At 34.4% G+C, this 17,650-nt stretch overlaps 3 protein-coding genes across 3 annotated transcripts; 2 read left to right on the top strand and 1 right to left on the bottom strand.

Annotated features, from left to right (window-relative positions):
• Positions 1-1,426: 1,426 nt before the first annotated feature.
• Positions 1,427-5,779, bottom strand: LOC112038357 (cuscuta receptor 1). Its single transcript, XM_065764507.1, has 4 exons — positions 5,479-5,779; positions 5,181-5,369; positions 4,601-5,077; positions 1,427-1,650 (listed from the first exon to the last, which is right to left on the bottom strand). The coding sequence occupies exons 1-4, from the start codon at positions 5,777-5,779 to the stop codon at positions 1,427-1,429; spliced, it is 1,191 nt and encodes a 396-aa protein (XP_065620579.1).
• A 490-nt stretch (positions 5,780-6,269) lies between these two features.
• Positions 6,270-7,790, top strand: LOC136063717 (uncharacterized). Its single transcript, XM_065764508.1, has one exon. The coding sequence runs from the start codon at positions 6,270-6,272 to the stop codon at positions 7,788-7,790; it is 1,521 nt and encodes a 506-aa protein (XP_065620580.1).
• Positions 7,791-9,912: 2,122 nt separating this feature from the next.
• LOC112038339 (uncharacterized mitochondrial protein AtMg00810-like) lies at positions 9,913-10,860 on the top strand. The gene has a single exon (XM_024071149.2). It carries the CDS (start codon positions 9,913-9,915, stop codon positions 10,858-10,860), a length of 948 nt encoding a protein of 315 aa, XP_023926917.2.
• The last annotated feature ends 6,790 nt before the right edge of the window (positions 10,861-17,650 follow it).

Genomic DNA, 17,650 nt, shown 5'->3' on the forward strand with positions numbered 1-17,650 from the left:
TTTTTTTAGTTATTTCCTTTTTCTTTTTTTTTTCTTTTTGGCTGAATTAGTTATTTCCTTATTTGTATCTTAGCAAATCACCTCCTTAATTAATTTAGCTGTGCCACGAGGCCCCAACCTTCCTATGCATCATATGTAGTCCCAATGTCCCATCCCACTCTATTAACATTTATAATAATAAAAATAAAAAAAAAAAGGGAAAAAAACATTGTTTTATTCAATCATAGGCAATTTTAAAGTGATAGACAATTTGGTCTTAACGGAAGTACTTTCTTCAATAGAAGACGCGTGAAAGTGACCCTGTTTGCAAATTGAAACTAGGAGAAATATACTTCCAAATGACTCAAATGAGGGACTCCAATTCCTGCAAACGACGAAGACCGAGTAGGCTTACATCTTTTTTTTTTTTTTTTCCTTCAACTTGCAAAAAACGTCCTAAATAATATGGGTCAGTCAATGCATGCCTTAAATTCCCACATTGAGGTGATTGTTGAAGAATACTAATCCACTTTATTTTTTCTAATACGATGCTGAAAACAATAGAATGCTTGCAGACTAGACAAAGAATGCGCGTGAAAGACTTAAAAGACTTGAAAGACTTTATCTTTTCCACATTAAGCGCATGAATTTAAAGTTTGGACTCTATTTCCACAATGACATCATATGGATTTATTAGGCCTTTATTTATTGTATGCATTTCCTTGCTGAAAGCAACCAATGCATTAATAGAGGTAACTATGAAAATTTCTAAATTTCCACATTCACGTGAATTGGTGTAATTTTAAACTTTGATGGAGACATGCCGTTTAGTTTACTCCACATTGCAATTTTAAGTCTCAACTAATAATTCAATGAACAAGAATTGCATCTCAACAAAAATGATTGATGAGTGAAGCGAAAAAAAAAAAAAAGACTAAAGTGCAAACTACAACCATAAAGTTTAGGGGTCTTTAGATTTTACGTTCTGGAGTTTTAGAATTTGAATTTTAGCTTCTGAAGTTACATTTTGTTTGCATCAGTAGACGTATCATTCATATTTTCTGTTAAGTGCCACATAAGCTTGTCACACGTATTTAGTTTATCCAATAAAATAATTTTACGTCATTTTTATTATGTAACATGGCATTATTTTATTAGATGAACTAAACACGCATGGCGAGCTAGCTTATGTGTCACTTAAGTGAAAATATGGATAAATGAGCTACTGATGCTAATAGAATGTAACTTCAAAGAGTAAAATCTAAATTCTAAAATTTTCAAGGTATAAAATTCAAAAACCTCCAAACTTTAGCTATGTAATTTGCACTTTTGCCAAAAATTCAAAAAAAAAAAAAAGTGCATATTTTACTTTAAATATAACGTTCTATTTAGAAACATTGTTGCAATTTAAAATGCTTTTGTAGTATTATACTATGACCGTTTATGCCTAGGAGAGCATGATGTAAGTTATTGAAAAGCAAGTGAAGAAGATTGTTTGATCTACTTTGTACCATTTCTCATCACTTACATCTGAGGATTGCATTGGTGTTGGAGATGAATCATCTCTCCTGGTGCAATTTTTCTCCAATGGGAGTTCACAAAGAAATGGATTTCCTTCATAGTTGCTTGCGTCAAAAGTTCCAAATTGTGCTTTAATACCCGGAATCCTACCTGATAAGTTGTTATAAGTGACACTAAACACCACTGGAAAGGTAAGCTCAAGCAATTGTGGAGGGATTTATCCACTCAAACTGTTGTGAGAAAGATCCAAGCTATCTAATTAAGCCAAGTTTGGCAATATCTTTGGAATGGATCGGAACCTGTCAACTGATTTTGAGACAGGTTTAGTGAATGAATTCCCTGTAGCTATCCAAGTTCAAATGGTATTGTACCTGTTAGGTTCTTACAAGATAATATTTAGAGGGCATTTGATAATACACTCTTTGTACAACTTGTGCTTGTCGCTTAAGCATAATTTAAAGGCATCTTTTGTTTTGTTTTGTTTCTTTTTTTATTTTTGAAAGACAAAGGCATCTTTTGGAGCATTTTATAATTAAAAATTATTCAAATGTATTAATTATAAAAAAATAAATTGAAAAATTACATGATAAGAAGTGAAAGTTTCTTGTGCCTAATGAGTCCTAGAGTGAGAAGTGTTTTAGTAAAAAAAATTGAATCATGAATTGACAAGGAGAAAGAGTTCATATTAAGAGTTCTTATTAATTTATAAATTATTTTAAGTTATTAGTAAGTAGGTAGGAGAACGAGTGTCTAATGAATGAGAAATGGGTAGGAGAAGATGTATAGTGGAGATGGTATGAATAAAGAAATGATCCGTCATTGACATACTATATTGAGTAGATATTGGGCTCGTGAACTCTCTTTGAAACCCTTCATCTAAACCAACAGCACATGTAACTACAGCCCATTTGATTAATTACCAACAATAGTTATTAGAAACTCCCCAACTTAGAATCATGGGCCTCATTAAACATAAGAAACTGAACCAACGTTTTATTAATTGGGGGCCATTACAGTTGGGACTTGGGAGGCCCAATAAGACTATAAATAGAATAGACCCTGTTAATGCCGATACCACTCACTTAACATATATATATAAATTGATATGACCTCAGCCCAGCCCAAAAATATAGATTTCTAAGAATGAAGTGAGTTGGTATGAATATGTGATATGACCCTTAGACAAGCCCAAATGTGTTTGGAATGATGTGGGAATTGAGACAAGCTCGTCTTTTTTATTTCTAGTCTCGCTCTCTTGTCTCTCTCTATTCTTTTATTCTTGGTTGATTAGGTTTTTATATGCTTCTTTCCATTTTTGTCTAACTCATCGGTTGGACAAGCTCTTGATGGTCGCATTAGGGTTGGACCTCACAAACTCCTTAATTTCTATCAGACTCATCCGCTCTTCTCTTCAATGCAACCTTCGGGCCTGTAAATTGAACTACAACGATCAAACCCCACAATAAGCTATTCACCAAGGACCATCCCATTGTGAAAATGTAGTAATAGTATTACTCCTCTATTCATTGCTGTGACAGTTTTATACAAACTACAAAGTATGAGAATTGAGTCAAGTCAATGGTGGAAGTCTTGGAAATACACGTGTGTAAGTGAATTACCACATTGAACAAGAATGAGAAGAGTAAGTAGATAATATAACATAGTTGGCCTCAAAATCATATATTTAAGTTGTTTGGGTTAGATGGTTTTATTATATATTATATTTACTTACTATTCAGTTGAAGACTCCCAAGGTATTATTTCCGCAAGGGGCAATGAAATTATGGACAGTAAATCTGTGAAGGTAGTACGTAGGATAATTGAGTCAAGTCATAGCACCTTCGTAGTTTATTGTCAATTGATTTACTATTGTTGTGCTTATTGTATAAGTTCATATTTTATTTCCTTACATTAGGGAGAGAGAGGTGAATATATCTGTCAAAAAAAAAAAAAAAAATGGGTGACTCGCTCAGAGCCTTAGATTTCTACATTGACGTGATCATTCAAGAATTCACGTTCATATTTTGATTAGGCCTTTATTTATTTATTTATTTATTTTGATGCGTAAAGAAGGAAAAGAACCATTTCGCCCAAAAAAAAAAAAAAAAGGAGGAAAAGAATCATCAACTTACGCCAGCTTGAATTAAGCAAAGACGGTGTCATTTCATTTACCGGAATATCAGTGGCTCTATCAAGGAACAACAGTTTTTTCATAAATGATACGCGGCCATTTCATGTAATAGTCTCGCATGTAATCCCTAAATGATACACGTATTTATCACGTGCCCTTCTTAACAGTCAATCAAACATTTTTCTAAATAAATTAACAGCATTTCATAATTAGAAATTCTTCAGTCTTTTTTTTTTTTTTTTTTCCTTTTCTTTTCTTTCCATTTCTTCTTCTATGTTTTCTAAAGTCTTAACAACCAAACAATGCATAACAATTCAACACTTCAAAAATCGAGTTAAAAAAAGAAAAGTGCTACACCCATAACATTTTCATATTACTTTCACAACAAATCTTACATGATAAGTTATTATTGGTTTTAATCTAAACTTACCATTGAAATTACCTTTTTGCCAACTAGTAACACCAAGTAATAACGAATTTATTATGAAATTATTGTGAAAATATTATGGATGTAACATTTTTATATATATATATATATAGAACTACAAAATTTTTACCATCTATTAAAACCACACCTAAATAAAGGTTTCATACTTTTGCGGAAGGCTTTATTTCTTTTCCAAAAGTTGTTTCGGCATATCAAAGAGAATTCACATTCATGAGATTGCCTTGGTTTCCTTTCCATTACCTTCTAGGTTCAATACTGTTTTTGGGCCGGGAATAACATTTCTCCTAGTAGAGATTTTAGAACAACCAAGAGAAACAAAACAAAATATAGTAGCAGTTTCATAAATTTATAGTGAATAAAAGAGACTTCAATGAGAAGAAAGCACAGAGAAAAAACTTATTGAGAATTTGAAGTCACAATCCATTATAGATATAAATTAAGTTTGATACAATAAGAGTTCCCAAATATTGAGAAAGCAACCATAGCTATTTATACATACGGACTAATAAGTAATAACTTACCTAGGGTATTGGCAACACAAAAATAACAAGAATATATGAAATCCTCTGCCAAATTGAAGCACCACAGTCGCCAATGAGGGTTGATATAAAGAACAATAATAACTCCCAAGAAGAACATGATGTATGTTACTGAAAAGCAAGTGAAGAAAACCACTTGATCTCTTTTGTACCATTTCTCATCACTTACATTTGAGGATTGTGTTGGTGTTGGAGGTGAATCATCCCTATTATTGCCACAGGTTTTTTCCAACGGCACTCCACAAAGAAATGGATTTCCATCATAGCTGCTTGCATCAAAAGTTCCAAATTGGGCTTTCATATCTGGGGTCCTACCTGATAAGTTGTTACAAGCAACACTGAACACCGCCAGAAAGGTAAGCTCAATCAATTGTGGAGGAATTTCTCCGCTCAATCTATTGTGAGAAAGATCCAAGCTCTCTACTTCAATCAAGTTTGAGAAAGATTTTGGAATGGAACCTGTCAATTGATTGTGAGACAAGTTTAGTGCATGAATTCCTAGTAGCTATCCAAGTTTCAAGTGGGATTTCACTTGTTAGATTGTTACAAGATAAATCCAAACCTGACATGTATGTAAGAATGCCACCCTTGTAAGAGTGGAGCCTATATTTGGAAACAAAGTTGACTTCAACATCTAGGAAATACGTAAAGAAACCAACAAATTCAAGAGAAAAGTCCTCCCAATATTTTGCTTTATAAAACCAAAAGACTGTGTCCAAAACAGTGAGGTATTGTCCCGGAAAATAAGTTTCTAGAAAGATCCATTAAAGTTATATTGGTCAATTGACATAATTTTGTCGAAATATTGCCACTCAAATGATTTCCTCCCAACAACAAAATTCTTAAGTTGGAAGTTTTACTGATTGTACTGGGAATGCTGCGTGACAATTTATTATCACTGATATCCAATGTCAAAAGCTCCGACATATTCAGAAAAGGTTCTGGTATTAATCCTGAAAAGTTGTTCTCTTCCAAATGTAAAGGTCTTAATTGAGTGCTTGACCACAAAGGTAAAGATCCATCAAGGAGGTTATGAGAAATGTCCAAAAACTCAACTGTAATTGTTTCACATGGAATTTGACCTTCAAAATAATGATTTTCCATAAAAATACCATAAGAATATGTTTGGTTGCATATCCAAGTAGGAATCTTACCCGACATTTTGTTGTTGCTAACATCCATCAAAACAAAAAACACCCAATTGGGTAATTCATTTATCAGTTAGTAGTGAAGCGGAAAGGAGTAAAGAAGAAAGGATCACAGAACAAGAAGGAAGAAAAGAAGAACTAAGCAACACAGAACAAGAAGAACTAAACGACACAAACAAGCTGCAAGTGTAAATTAGATTAGTTGATAAACGGCATGTAGTTTAGCTATTAATTTTATTCAAATTGTATCTCACGTGCTGTAACTAACCTTCCCACGTGTTATAACTGCTTTCCTTATCCTCTAATTAGTTTGTTACATTCTATTTTGGGGTTTTAGATACAGAGGTGTGTATATCCCTAGATCATGTATAGATTCATCATTATTACAATATCAAGAGAAAGTTTCTAATCTTCTCTCTCAAACACTCTCTCTTACATTCACAAATTCTTGGCTTTCTTCATCTCTGTTTTGTAATATGGTATCAGAGCACGAGCCTACTTCAATGGCGTCGAATACTCAAACTGCTCCACCTTCCTCTTCTCAGCGAAAGCTGACTCCAATGGAAGATCCACGAAGTCCATTTTTCTTGCACCATGGTGAAACACCAGGTGCGATTTTGGTTACTCAATCATTGACTGAGGACAATTATCCTATGTGGTCCAGAGCAATGATAATGGCTTTGGATGCCAAAAGCAAACTCGGATTTGTTGATGGTTCTATCAATGCTTCGATGGCAGTCACACCATTAGAGAAGAAAGCTTGGTCCAAATGTAATTCAATGATCTCTTCATGGATCTTGAATTTAGTTTCTCCTCACCTCACTGCTAGTGTAATTTACAGAGACACTGCATTTGAAGTATGGAACACTCTCAAGAAACGTTTCTCTCAAGCCAATGGACCAAGAATCTCTCAACTTCAGAAGCAAATTTCAACTATAATTCAAGGTACAGCCACGATTACAAGATTCTTCACTGATCTTCAAGCTGCTTGGGATCAACTATTGAATTTCAGGCCTTTACCGTGTTGCTCATGTGGTAAATGCACTTGTGGTGTAAATGACAAAATCACAGCACTTCAGCATCAAGATTCACTTATGCAATTCTTAAATGGCTTGAATGATTCTTATTCTCAAGTTCGAACACAGATTCTCATGATGGAGCCTAGTCCTTCCATTGATAAGGCATTTTCTTTAGTAATTCAAGAGGAAAGGCAAAGACGTTTGGATTTCAATGTTGCTCCCTCAGTTGAATTAACTGCTCTTGTAGTCAAGAATCAAGGATTCAATCAGGGAAATTCATTTCCAGGGAACAACAGGTACATCAGAGGAAATAACACAAAAGGAAGGCCTGTGTGTAGTCACTGTGGGAAGCTTGGCCATGTTATGGAGAAATGCTACAAGTTAGTGGGATTCCCTCCTGGTTACAAGCAGAGAGGCAAAGTGGCTATGGCAAATCAAGTCTTGGTTGAAGGTGATCAAGGCAGTGCTGATATTCCACAGGTCAATTCATTTCCTTTCACTTCAGAGCAGTATCAACAATTGATTTCAATGCTCAGTTCTCATGCATCCTCATCTGGTGGTACCAATGATGCCTTACACTCAGCTAATTCTGCTCTTTTAGGTAATGTGTGTAATGCTTGGTCTGATTTTATTTCCTCAGATTTGCATCATTCAGTTTTTGCTATTAATCCTGCCAATAAGGCTGCCTATGGTAATGATGTCTGGATCATTGACACTAGAGCCACAGATCACATAGTTCATTCCTTATCTTTGTTTACACATGTCACTAGTTCTATATCAACTTTTGTTCAATTGCCAAATGGTGAAAGAGTCACTGTCACACACATTGGTACAATTCAAGTCACTGCAACTTTGAAACTTGAAAATGTGCTGTGTTCCCTCTTTCAATTTCAATCTAATCTCTGTCAGCAAATTAACCAAAACTCTTCCATGTTGCTTGGTTTTTCTATCAAATTTATGCTTTATCCTGGACCTTACTTGTTGGAAGACGATTGGAATGGGTGAATTACATGACAATTTGTATTTGCTGCATCCTGCCCCCACTAGCAAATCTGTTTCAACAGCTTCTTCAACTCTTGAGTCTGTTTTTAAATCTTTTGTCAATTCTGTTTCTGAGTCTATGTTCATTCCTACTGTTACCAAGTCTTATATTTGGCATATGAGGTTAGGACATGCCTCAGATGATAAATTTCATGCCTTGCATAATCTCATTTCTGATGTACAAACTTTTCACAGCAATAAGAATTGTATTCTTTGTCCAATTGCCAAACAGAAAAGACTTCCTTTCCCATCTTCTAATCACATTTCAAATAATGCTTTTGATTTGATTCACTGTGATATTTGGGGACCATTTGCTAAATTCACTCATGAGGGCTTCAAGTACTTCCTTACCATTGTGGATGATGCCACAAGATCCACTTGGGTTTACCTTATGAAATCCAAGGCTGAAACTAGACCTTTATTGATCTCTTTTTATAACATGATACATACACAATTTCATGCCAATATTAAGATCATTAGAACTGACAATGGCCCTGAATTTTTCTTAAAAGAATTTTATGCCAACAAGGGCATCATTCATCAACATACATCTGTTGCCACTCCACAACAAAACTCAGTTGTGGAGAGAAAGCACCAACACATTTTGAGCATTGCAAGGGCATTGAAGTTTCAATCTAATGTTCCTATATCCTATTGGGGCGAATGTGTGTTGACTGCTGTCTATATCATCAATAGGTTACCTTCCAAAATACTGAACCAGAAAACTCCTTTTGAAAAACTCTATGGCAAACCTCCTTCCTTTGCTCATTTAAAGGTTTTTGGCTGCCTTTGTTTTGCCTCAACTCTTACTCATCACAGATCAAAATTTGATCCTAGATCTTCATCTTGTGTTTTTCTTGGTTACCCGTTTGGTGTTAAGGGTTATAAGTTGCTTGACTTAACTACCAAAAGGAATTTTGTTTCCAGAGATGTTCATTTTCTTGAAACAGCTTTTCCTTTTGTTTCCTCTTCTCCTTCCTCGTCTCCTCACACTAGCATTCCTTTACCTCATCTCTTCCCTTCAGTGTCTCATTCTACTACTTCTTTGTTTGATTTTCCTAACCACAATGCTATTCCTTGTGATTCCAATACTTCTATCCCATCTTCTGCAGCTTCATCTATTTCCAATTCTGCAGATTTACATATTCCCAATTCTGCAGGTTTACCTCTTACTACTTCTGCAAATACCATTTCTGCAGAATTACCTATCCTTCCTTCTTCCAATGTTCCACCCATTATTCCTTCCATCACTACACCATCGGTTCCTTTGAGGAAGTCTTCCAGAGTGTCTAAATCACCTGCATACCTGACTGATTTTAAGTGTAGCACAGTTGTCAGTAATGAATCTGCTCCTTCTTCTTCTGCCAACAAGTCAGGTACCCAATACCCTTTGTCCACTTATCTTAACTCCTCCAAACTATCCCCCACTTATGCACACTTTTGTTCTCTAATCTCTACCATTCCTGAGCCTACATATTACCATAAGGCAGTTAAGAATTCTAACTGGCAGGATGCTATGGCATCTGAAATTGTTGCTTTGGAAGTAAATCAAACCTGGACCATTACACCTTTACCTCCTCACAAAAGGGCTATTGGGTGTAAATGGGTTTATAGGGTGAAGTATAATGCTGATGGCTCTTTGGACAAATACAAAGCTAGGCTTGTAGCCAAGGGTTTCACTCAGCAAGCTGGTTTGGACTTCATTGATACTTTTTCTCTAGTTGCTAAGCTCACCACTGTCAAGACTTTACTTGCTATTTCTGCTGTGAGAGGCTGGCATTTGGTTCAACTTGATGTGAACAATGCTTTCCTTAATGGTACTCTCCATGAAGAGGTCTATATGCAATTGCCTCAAGGTTTTCACAGCAAGGGGGAGAACCTGGTTTGCAAGCTTCACAAGTCTTTATATGGTCTCAAGCAAGCATCAAGGCAGTGGTATTCCAAGTTCTCTACAACCATTTTAAAACATGGTTTCAAGCAATCAAAATCTAATTATTCTTTATTCACCAAGAAGATTAATCAGACCTTCATAGCATTGCTTGTTTATGTTGATGACATTCTCATTGCAAGCAATGATGTTTAAGCAATGGAAGACCTTAAAACTTCTTTGAATCTTGAGTTCAAGTTAAAAGACCTTAGTAATTTGAAATACTTTCTAGGTCTTGAGGTTGCTAGATCAGAAAAGGGAATTTCATTATGCCAAAGGAAGTATGCAATAGGGGTTCTTAAGGATGCTGGTATGGAAGGTTGTAAACCCAGCAAAGTACCAATGGAGCAAAACTTGAAACTAAGTAAGTACCAAGGAATTTTATTAGATGATCCTGGAGTTTATAGAAAATTAGTTGGAAGGTTACTATATCTGACAATAACAAGGCCAGATATCACATATTCAGTCCATAAACTAAGCCAATTCATGGCTAAGCCTAGGAAACCACATCTTGATACAGCCTACAAGATATTACAGTACATCAAAGGATCTCCTGGTCAAGGCATTCTTCTGTCATCAAAGTCTAATCTACATTTGAAGGCCTACACGGATGCAGATTGGGCTTCCTGTGTGGATACCAGAAGATCCACTACTGGTTTTTGTGTATTCTTGGGAGACTCATTGGTTTCATGGAAATCTAAGAAACAATCCATAGTTTCCAGATCATCAGCTGAAGCTGAGTATAGGGAAATAGCCTTGACAGTTTGTGAAATGACTTGGCTGTTAGCTTTGTTAAAAGATTTGGAAGTTTATCATCCACAACCTGGTCTGCTCTTCTGTGATAATCAAGCAACAATCCACATTGGTGAGAATCCCGTCTTCCACGAGCATACAAAACATATAGAAGTAGATTGTCACTTGGTTAGAGACAAGGTGCAAGAGAAGGTGATTCGTTTATTTTTTACTCCTACACATACACAGGTAGCAGACCTGTTCACCAAAGCATTATGCAGCCAACAATTGAAGTTCTTAATTTCCAAGATGAGTGTATTGAATATACATAGTTCTGAGTCTCATCTTGAGGGGGAGTATCAGTTAGCAAGTTAGCTTTGTTAAAAGATTTGGAAGTTGATCATCCACAACCTGGTCTGCTCTTCTGTGATAATCAAGCAGCAATCCACATTGGTGAGAATCCTGTCTTCCACGAGCGTACAAAACATATAGAAGTAGATTGTCACTTGGTTAGAGACAAGGTGCAAGAGAAGGTGATTCGTTTATTTTTTACTCCTACACATACACAGGTAGCAGACCTGTTCACCAAAGCATTATGCAGCCAACAATTGAAGTTCTTAATTTCCAAGATGAGTGTATTGAATATACATAGTTCTGAGTCTCATCTTGAGGGGGAGTATCAGTTAGCAATGAAGCAAAAAGGAGTGAAGAAGAAAGGATCATAGAACAAGAAGGAAGAAAAGAAGAACTAAGTAACACAGAACAAGAAGAACTAAACGACACAAACAAGCTGCAAGTGTAATTTAGATTAGTTGATAAACGGCATGTAGTTTAGCTATTAATTTTATTCAAATTGTATCTCACGTGCTGTAACTAACCTTCCCACGTGTTATAACTGATTTCCTTATCCTCTGATTAGTTTGTTACATTCTGTATTGGGGTTTTAGATACAGAGGTGTATATATCCCTAAATCATGTATAGATTCATTATTACAAGATCAAGAGAAAGTTTCTAATCTTCTCTCTCAAACATTCTCTCTTACATTCATAAATTCTTGGCTTTCTTCATCTCTGTTTTGTAATAAATAGAAACTAACATGAAAAGAAGAAAAAGTCTTCATCATCAACATCCTCTATTGCACACAAGCAAACAAATAGAGAAAAACGGAAAGAGAAATGAGACATATAATCAAACTTTTTTTTTCCTTATTTCAAGATGGTTTTTTGTTTTGTCTCTCTAATCGCTGGGGTTGCTACTTGCTACAGAAGGATCCGAAACCTTTTGATTGTGCTACTCTCAAAGTACGTACTGGTAGAAAGCCGCTGCTGCTAGTGCTCCCACAAATGGGCCAACCGAGAAGTTCGACTGCACTAGTTTAATATATATCAGTGCCAATGATTTTGTTTTGATTAAATGTTATTGTTGCTAGGAGTTATGGAAATGAAGTTTGAGTTTATGATATTAATTTTTACGAAACCCTAATATTTAGATCTTTATTTATTTATTTTTAACAGTGAGATAATGATAAAGGTAATGGCTGCATAATGGAACTAATCTCGGGTGAGTGAAAACGATACTATTCAAATCATGGCTAAGTAACATAAAATTGGACCTAAATTCAAAAAGGTAATTTAAAATTATCAGTTTTAATAATTTAAATAAAATTGTTAGACTAACATAAACTCAAATTTTAAAATCTGAAATGATATCCAAATAATTGTTAGATCAAAGCAATTTTTATCATCTCATGTTCTTCTACCCATCATTAAGTCACTTGTGTTTGGTTATAATAATTATCAGATTAGAGCTCATCCAATCCAGCCAGAATTAAGTGAATCTAGAGCCTTGAAGAACTTTGATAATTAAGAAGAGCTTGAATGAGGCTTAGGAAAGCATGAGTGTGACAGTGTGTACTTTTTTTTTCTTCCCTTTCTTGAGAACAAGAGAGTGTACTCTATGTATTCTAAAATAAGTAGAAAAAGATACGCAAAGATCTGCTTAACTTTTGTTAGGAAAAGATGCAGCAATGGATATGGGCACCCATTACACTTTTGGAGTCATGTTGTTGTTGTTGTTATTATTTTTGGGTAGAAAAGGAGATAACAATAAACAAAAGAGTAACAAGAGTATTGGTACGATTCTTTTTAATATACAACCCATACAAATCAGACTTATTGGCTTCATAATAGCAATGGTTGATCACACTTGAGGACATATTGTAAAATCAAATAAGTATATAAAATTGTTTAATTTGCTATAAACATGTAACAAAATATAAAATAAAGAATTTAGCATTTCTCATCAAACTTATGCTCGACGGTGATTCTTTATATAATAAAATTAATCTATTATCATTTCCACATGTAACTTCTTTGCAATTTCCTATTTCAAATCTTTGAAGAAAAATGTACCATATTTCCATTGCAACCCAATCTCTCTTTCTTGAAACAAATCAAATTCTCTTCCAAAAAAAAAGTGACGGTGATAAAGTTTAGAAAAATATATAACTTTGAGGGAAAAAATGAGGATGTTGAGGAAAATATCAATTTTGTTTTAAAAAGATGATGATAATAGAAGATAGAAATAAAGCAACGAAGTTTGAAGATTAAGAACGTGAAAACAAAAAAATGAACTCAATAGCTTTTGGATAAATAATTATACAATGGAATTTTAAAATTTAACACGGACAGACACAATGCACTTTTGTTTTCATAGAAAAAGAAAAAAACGAAAAAGAAAAAAGAGGGGAACTTGACAGCTTTGGATTTCTTAGTCTTTACTAAGTATCTGTTTTTCTTTTTCTTTTTCTTCTTCTTCTTTTTTTTTTTTTTTTTTTTTTTCCGGTGAAGTACACTTGAGAAACTGATATATTGGAATTGAAAAGCCGGTGTGAGATTTCAAAGGGAAAAGCATAAAAGCAAATACGAACTGGGCAATGTAAAATCTTTTTTTTTTGTTTGGGGGGGGGGGGGGGGGGTGGTGGGGGTGCAATCATTATATGTACAAGGGTCCAACTTATTTCTATATAATATTACAAAGAGATTTAAGAGTATTGGGGAGCCATGGCACCCGCCCCCTGCTTAAGGAATCATCCATGATAGAAGAGAGTAATATTAGAGTAGTTTGCATTAGCTAACAAATCAACAATAACTTTTGCATCTAGCTCTACTTCTATAGCTGTAAGATTTAATGGCCTGTTTGGATGTTTAAAAAAGGAGGGGAGTAGAGTAGAGGGAGGGAGAGTAATCTAATTACCTTGTTTGGAAGTTTTTTAAGGAAGGGAGGGGGAGGGGTTTGGAGGGATTTCAACTCCCTCTAGCCCCCATTTTTAATTCCCCCAAATTGGAGAGATTTGGAGGGAGAGTAGAGTACATAAACTATTGACCAAGTAAATTACCTAATTTACCCTTATTATATTAACAAAATTACACAAGGGAAGGGCTAATTACTCCCTTCCCCCTTACTAATTTTAAAAACATCCAAACAAGGTGGAGGGGAATCATTTTCCTCTACTCTCCTCCCTACTACTCCCCTCCCTCTACTCCCCTCTACTCTCCTCCCTCTCTAAACTTCCAAACAAGCCATAAGTTTTCTGGGAGTCCACCACCTCTCTCTTTCTCTTCTCCGTAGTGCTCTTTTATTTTTATTTTGTTAGATTTTTTAAGAAAATAAATAAATCCTAGGGTGGTTCTAATTTTTAAATAAGAGTAAAGCTAGGAATATTAAATTTTTCATAACATTTTTTAAAATTTTAAATGTTTATTATTATTATTATTATTATTATTATTATTATTATTATGAGCAATGTAACCGTGACTACATGAGGGTTCCTCAACTGACTATGAAGGAAGATTAAAAATTAATTAAGCATTTCTCACTTGGGCAACGAACTTTCACTAACCAAATACATGCAGTAAGTTGGAGGTAAAAAAAAAAAAAAACCACTATAATATTATTTTTCTTGTTTCTAGTGTAGGACTAAGGTCACCTCTTAAAAAATTGCAAATGCTTGAAGAAGGCTAACTAGTAATACGTTTCAAATCTTGTCTACTAAGGAAGGATCTTTAGCTACAGTTGCAGAATTGAAAAGTTGTGGTTTCGTCAACAATATTCAGGCTAACGCTGATAATGGTTGAATTCATGCTATCACCTACGATCATCAAGATCCCTTTTTTATTTTTTATTTTTACTGTTCTCAAAAAAAAAAAAAAAAAGTTCTTTTTTTAACACTTCCCCAACTCATCAACATTCTCTTTATCAAGTTCTGGCTCATGATATTAAGTCCTTGAACTCTAGCTCCATTGAGGTCCGAGCTGAGCCCTCTAGTTCAATGGAACGTGTGGTCTTATACATTTTGAAGAGCCACATTTGAGAGAAAAATGCGTTTTTGTGTGAGATCTTCATACCAGTATGGTATTTGTCCCGGTACGCTTAAAACAAATCCGGTATAATTAGTATTTAAACCGGTAAGAAATATCAGTGTTTCTATACTAGTCTAAGTTTCTGTATGAAAAATTTTGACGGTACTTATCAATATGGTACAATATTAACTTCCCTTTAGTAAACAGTAACTTTTACCTTTTACATAGTTTATCAAATATACTTTCTAGTAGACTTTCTACCCTTTCCATTTAAAATAACCATTTTTATTTTTTTATGTATTTCTTTTAATTTCTTTATTGGAGAGAGAGAGAGAGAGAGAGAGAGAGAGAGAGAAGCATATGGGGCTGAATTTTTTATTCCATTAAATTCTTTTGCTAATGAATAGTAACATTCTAGACCAAGAAAGTTATTGTTCACTAGCAAAAGTGCAAAACACTTTTTGAACTTTAATTTAGAGAGATTGTTGGAGCCGGATTTGCAAGATTTACCATCTAAAATAGAGAGGATTTTTGTTTTAGCTTATCTATCAGAGATGTTCTAATCAGAGTAACAACTAACAATACTTTTAAATAAGTTCACTATTAATATCACTTTTACAATACACTGTTTGTACCAAGTCAAATCAACAATTATTCAAAAATTATGAAATATTTTGTACCACTAAATTTATTATTGAAATAAACACATGAGAGATTGCCGATTGCGGATCAATGATGAAGAATGTAAATTAATATTATAATATCATCACGCCAATAAACTTATGAATATAAAGTCAAAACCATTCAACATCCCTCCCCCTCCCCCCTCCTCTCCTACCCAAAGGAGGAGAACAAGGTCCTCTAACTTTAACTTTCTTTTTGATTAGGTCCTTTTAATGTTGGTTTTTATGTTTTCCTTTTTCAGTTCAATCTTTTAATTGTAATAATTTTTTTTTCTTTCAATTTAGTCCTATTATCTAGTTTCGTCAAATGCCCTTGTTATTTACTATATTTTTCACTTTCAAAGAAAACATTATTTTGGATAAACTTAATCAGTGCAAATTGGATGGAGGTGGATAGAAGAATTACATTGAAAACGAAAATAAGTGAAATGACCAAAAAAAAAAAAATGAAATGAATATGATTGAATTATAAACCTGATAAAGTTAGTGGGTGTAATTTATAATTTACTCAAAAAAAAAAAAAGAACCCTTTGATTATTACATAGAGGACCTATTTTCTTATTAATGACCACAATATTTTTCGTGGTATTGTGTTTTAAGGAAAAATGAAATTATAGATTATTTTTATGTAAGTGTAGTATTATTGAAAAAGCTAAAATAATAATTTGTTATCAATATTAGTGTAGTATTATTGAAAAAACTAAAATAATAACTTGGTACATATAGGCCGCCTTTGGTGTCGTGAATAGGTGACCATGTTGTGTAGTTCACACCTAAATGGAAATCGTCATCCCCAACTACATTTTCAGCTCGCTTGTTCCAAAGCTGGTAGTATTGTGCATGCTGTCTACGCTAATTGACACCAAACTTTCTTGTCAACTTTACACAATGCACAGATTTATCGAAATTGTCAGTAGGCTACTTTGGACATCTTTGCAACAACCCAAATTGTTCGCATGACTTTTTCTGGATGGTAATACTCCATAATTTGGAAGTATAGCAATGTTGTTGTTGTAGTCCATATATGTTTTTCTACAAGACACCATGGATGCAAATAATTATTGTACAGTGTCCAAACAACTTGCAATTTCAATTACAATAACTATGATATAATCGATCAAGACAATAATATAACTAGTAAATTAATCATTGATGCATTTGACAACATATATTACCTATCATTATTATGTGTGTCGTGATTAAAATGGTATGCACGTAGAACATGCGTTGGTGTGTGAGTAAATGTTCTCTTGGTATCCCACCTATACACAATTAATGATTGCCATTGATTTTAGGGTTTGGAAGTATCAAGGATAAATGCTATAGTATACAATATTGTATAAAAATAAAAAGTAATATTATACCTACAGTCGTATGGGTCGTCACCATTTAAATTTGTTGGATTTATTGGAATTGGGGTCAAATATGGAAGATGCTCCCACGCCCATAATTGTAATATGAAAATAGGAACTGCAACCTCCATGCTTTTTTTAATAGCAGCAGTACACAGCTCTTTATAAAGGAAAGCAATTGTGGCATTACCCCAACTATATTCCCCAACTACACCAAAATCCGCTAAATTTGTTGGATTTATTGGAATTGGGGTCAAATATGGAAGATGCGCCCAAGCCCATAATTGTAATATGAAAACAGGAACTGCAACCTCCATGCTTTTTTTAATAGCAGGAGTACACAGCTCTTTATAAAGGAAAGTAAGTGTGGCATTACCCCAACTATAATTCCCAGCTACACCAAAGTCCGCTAACAGTTAGAGAAAGCAGCAATGCAATCTACTTTGGCTCTTATTTCCAAATAGTAAAGCCAAAACCTAGAACATGTATGCCCTAGCATACTGTTGGGTTGTTACAGCATTGACACCCTCTGGTAGATTTAAGAATGTAATCCTTACTCATGTTATTTTAAGGTCACCATATGCCAATGCTATTGCAAGTGGTGTCACCCCAAGTAAATTCTTACAAATTGTTCCCTAATCCAAATTAGTGGGCCCGCACACTGCATTACCATCAATAAGCAATCCTGTAATGATTGTTATATCCAATAGAGTACTAATCGACATTTCACAAGTAGGTAGGTGAAATGTATGGGTTTCAAATCGCCAC

This window comes from Quercus suber, unplaced genomic scaffold (genome assembly GCF_002906115.3).
Source record: "Quercus suber isolate HL8 unplaced genomic scaffold, Cork oak 2.0 scaffold_565, whole genome shotgun sequence".
Classification (NCBI taxonomy): domain Eukaryota; kingdom Viridiplantae; phylum Streptophyta; class Magnoliopsida; order Fagales; family Fagaceae; genus Quercus; species Quercus suber.

Bases quoted from the DNA above. Each gene is read 5' to 3' on its own strand.
- LOC112038357 (XM_065764507.1), bottom strand. From the start codon at position 5,779: ATGTCGGGTAAGATTCCTACTTGGATATGCAACCAAACATATTCTTAT. The intron at 5,370-5,478 runs GTAAAACTTCCA...GGATCTTTCTAG, and splicing joins CAGCATTCCCAGTACAATCA to AAACTTATTTTCCGGGACAA. The intron at 1,651-4,600 runs GTAAGTTATTAC...ACAACTTATCAG, and splicing joins TTGTGTTGCCAATACCCTAG to GTAGGATTCCGGGTATTAAA.
- LOC136063717 (XM_065764508.1), top strand. From the start codon at position 6,270: ATGGCGTCGAATACTCAAACTGCTCCACCTTCCTCTTCTCAGCGAAAG.
- LOC112038339 (XM_024071149.2), top strand. From the start codon at position 9,913: ATGGAAGACCTTAAAACTTCTTTGAATCTTGAGTTCAAGTTAAAAGAC.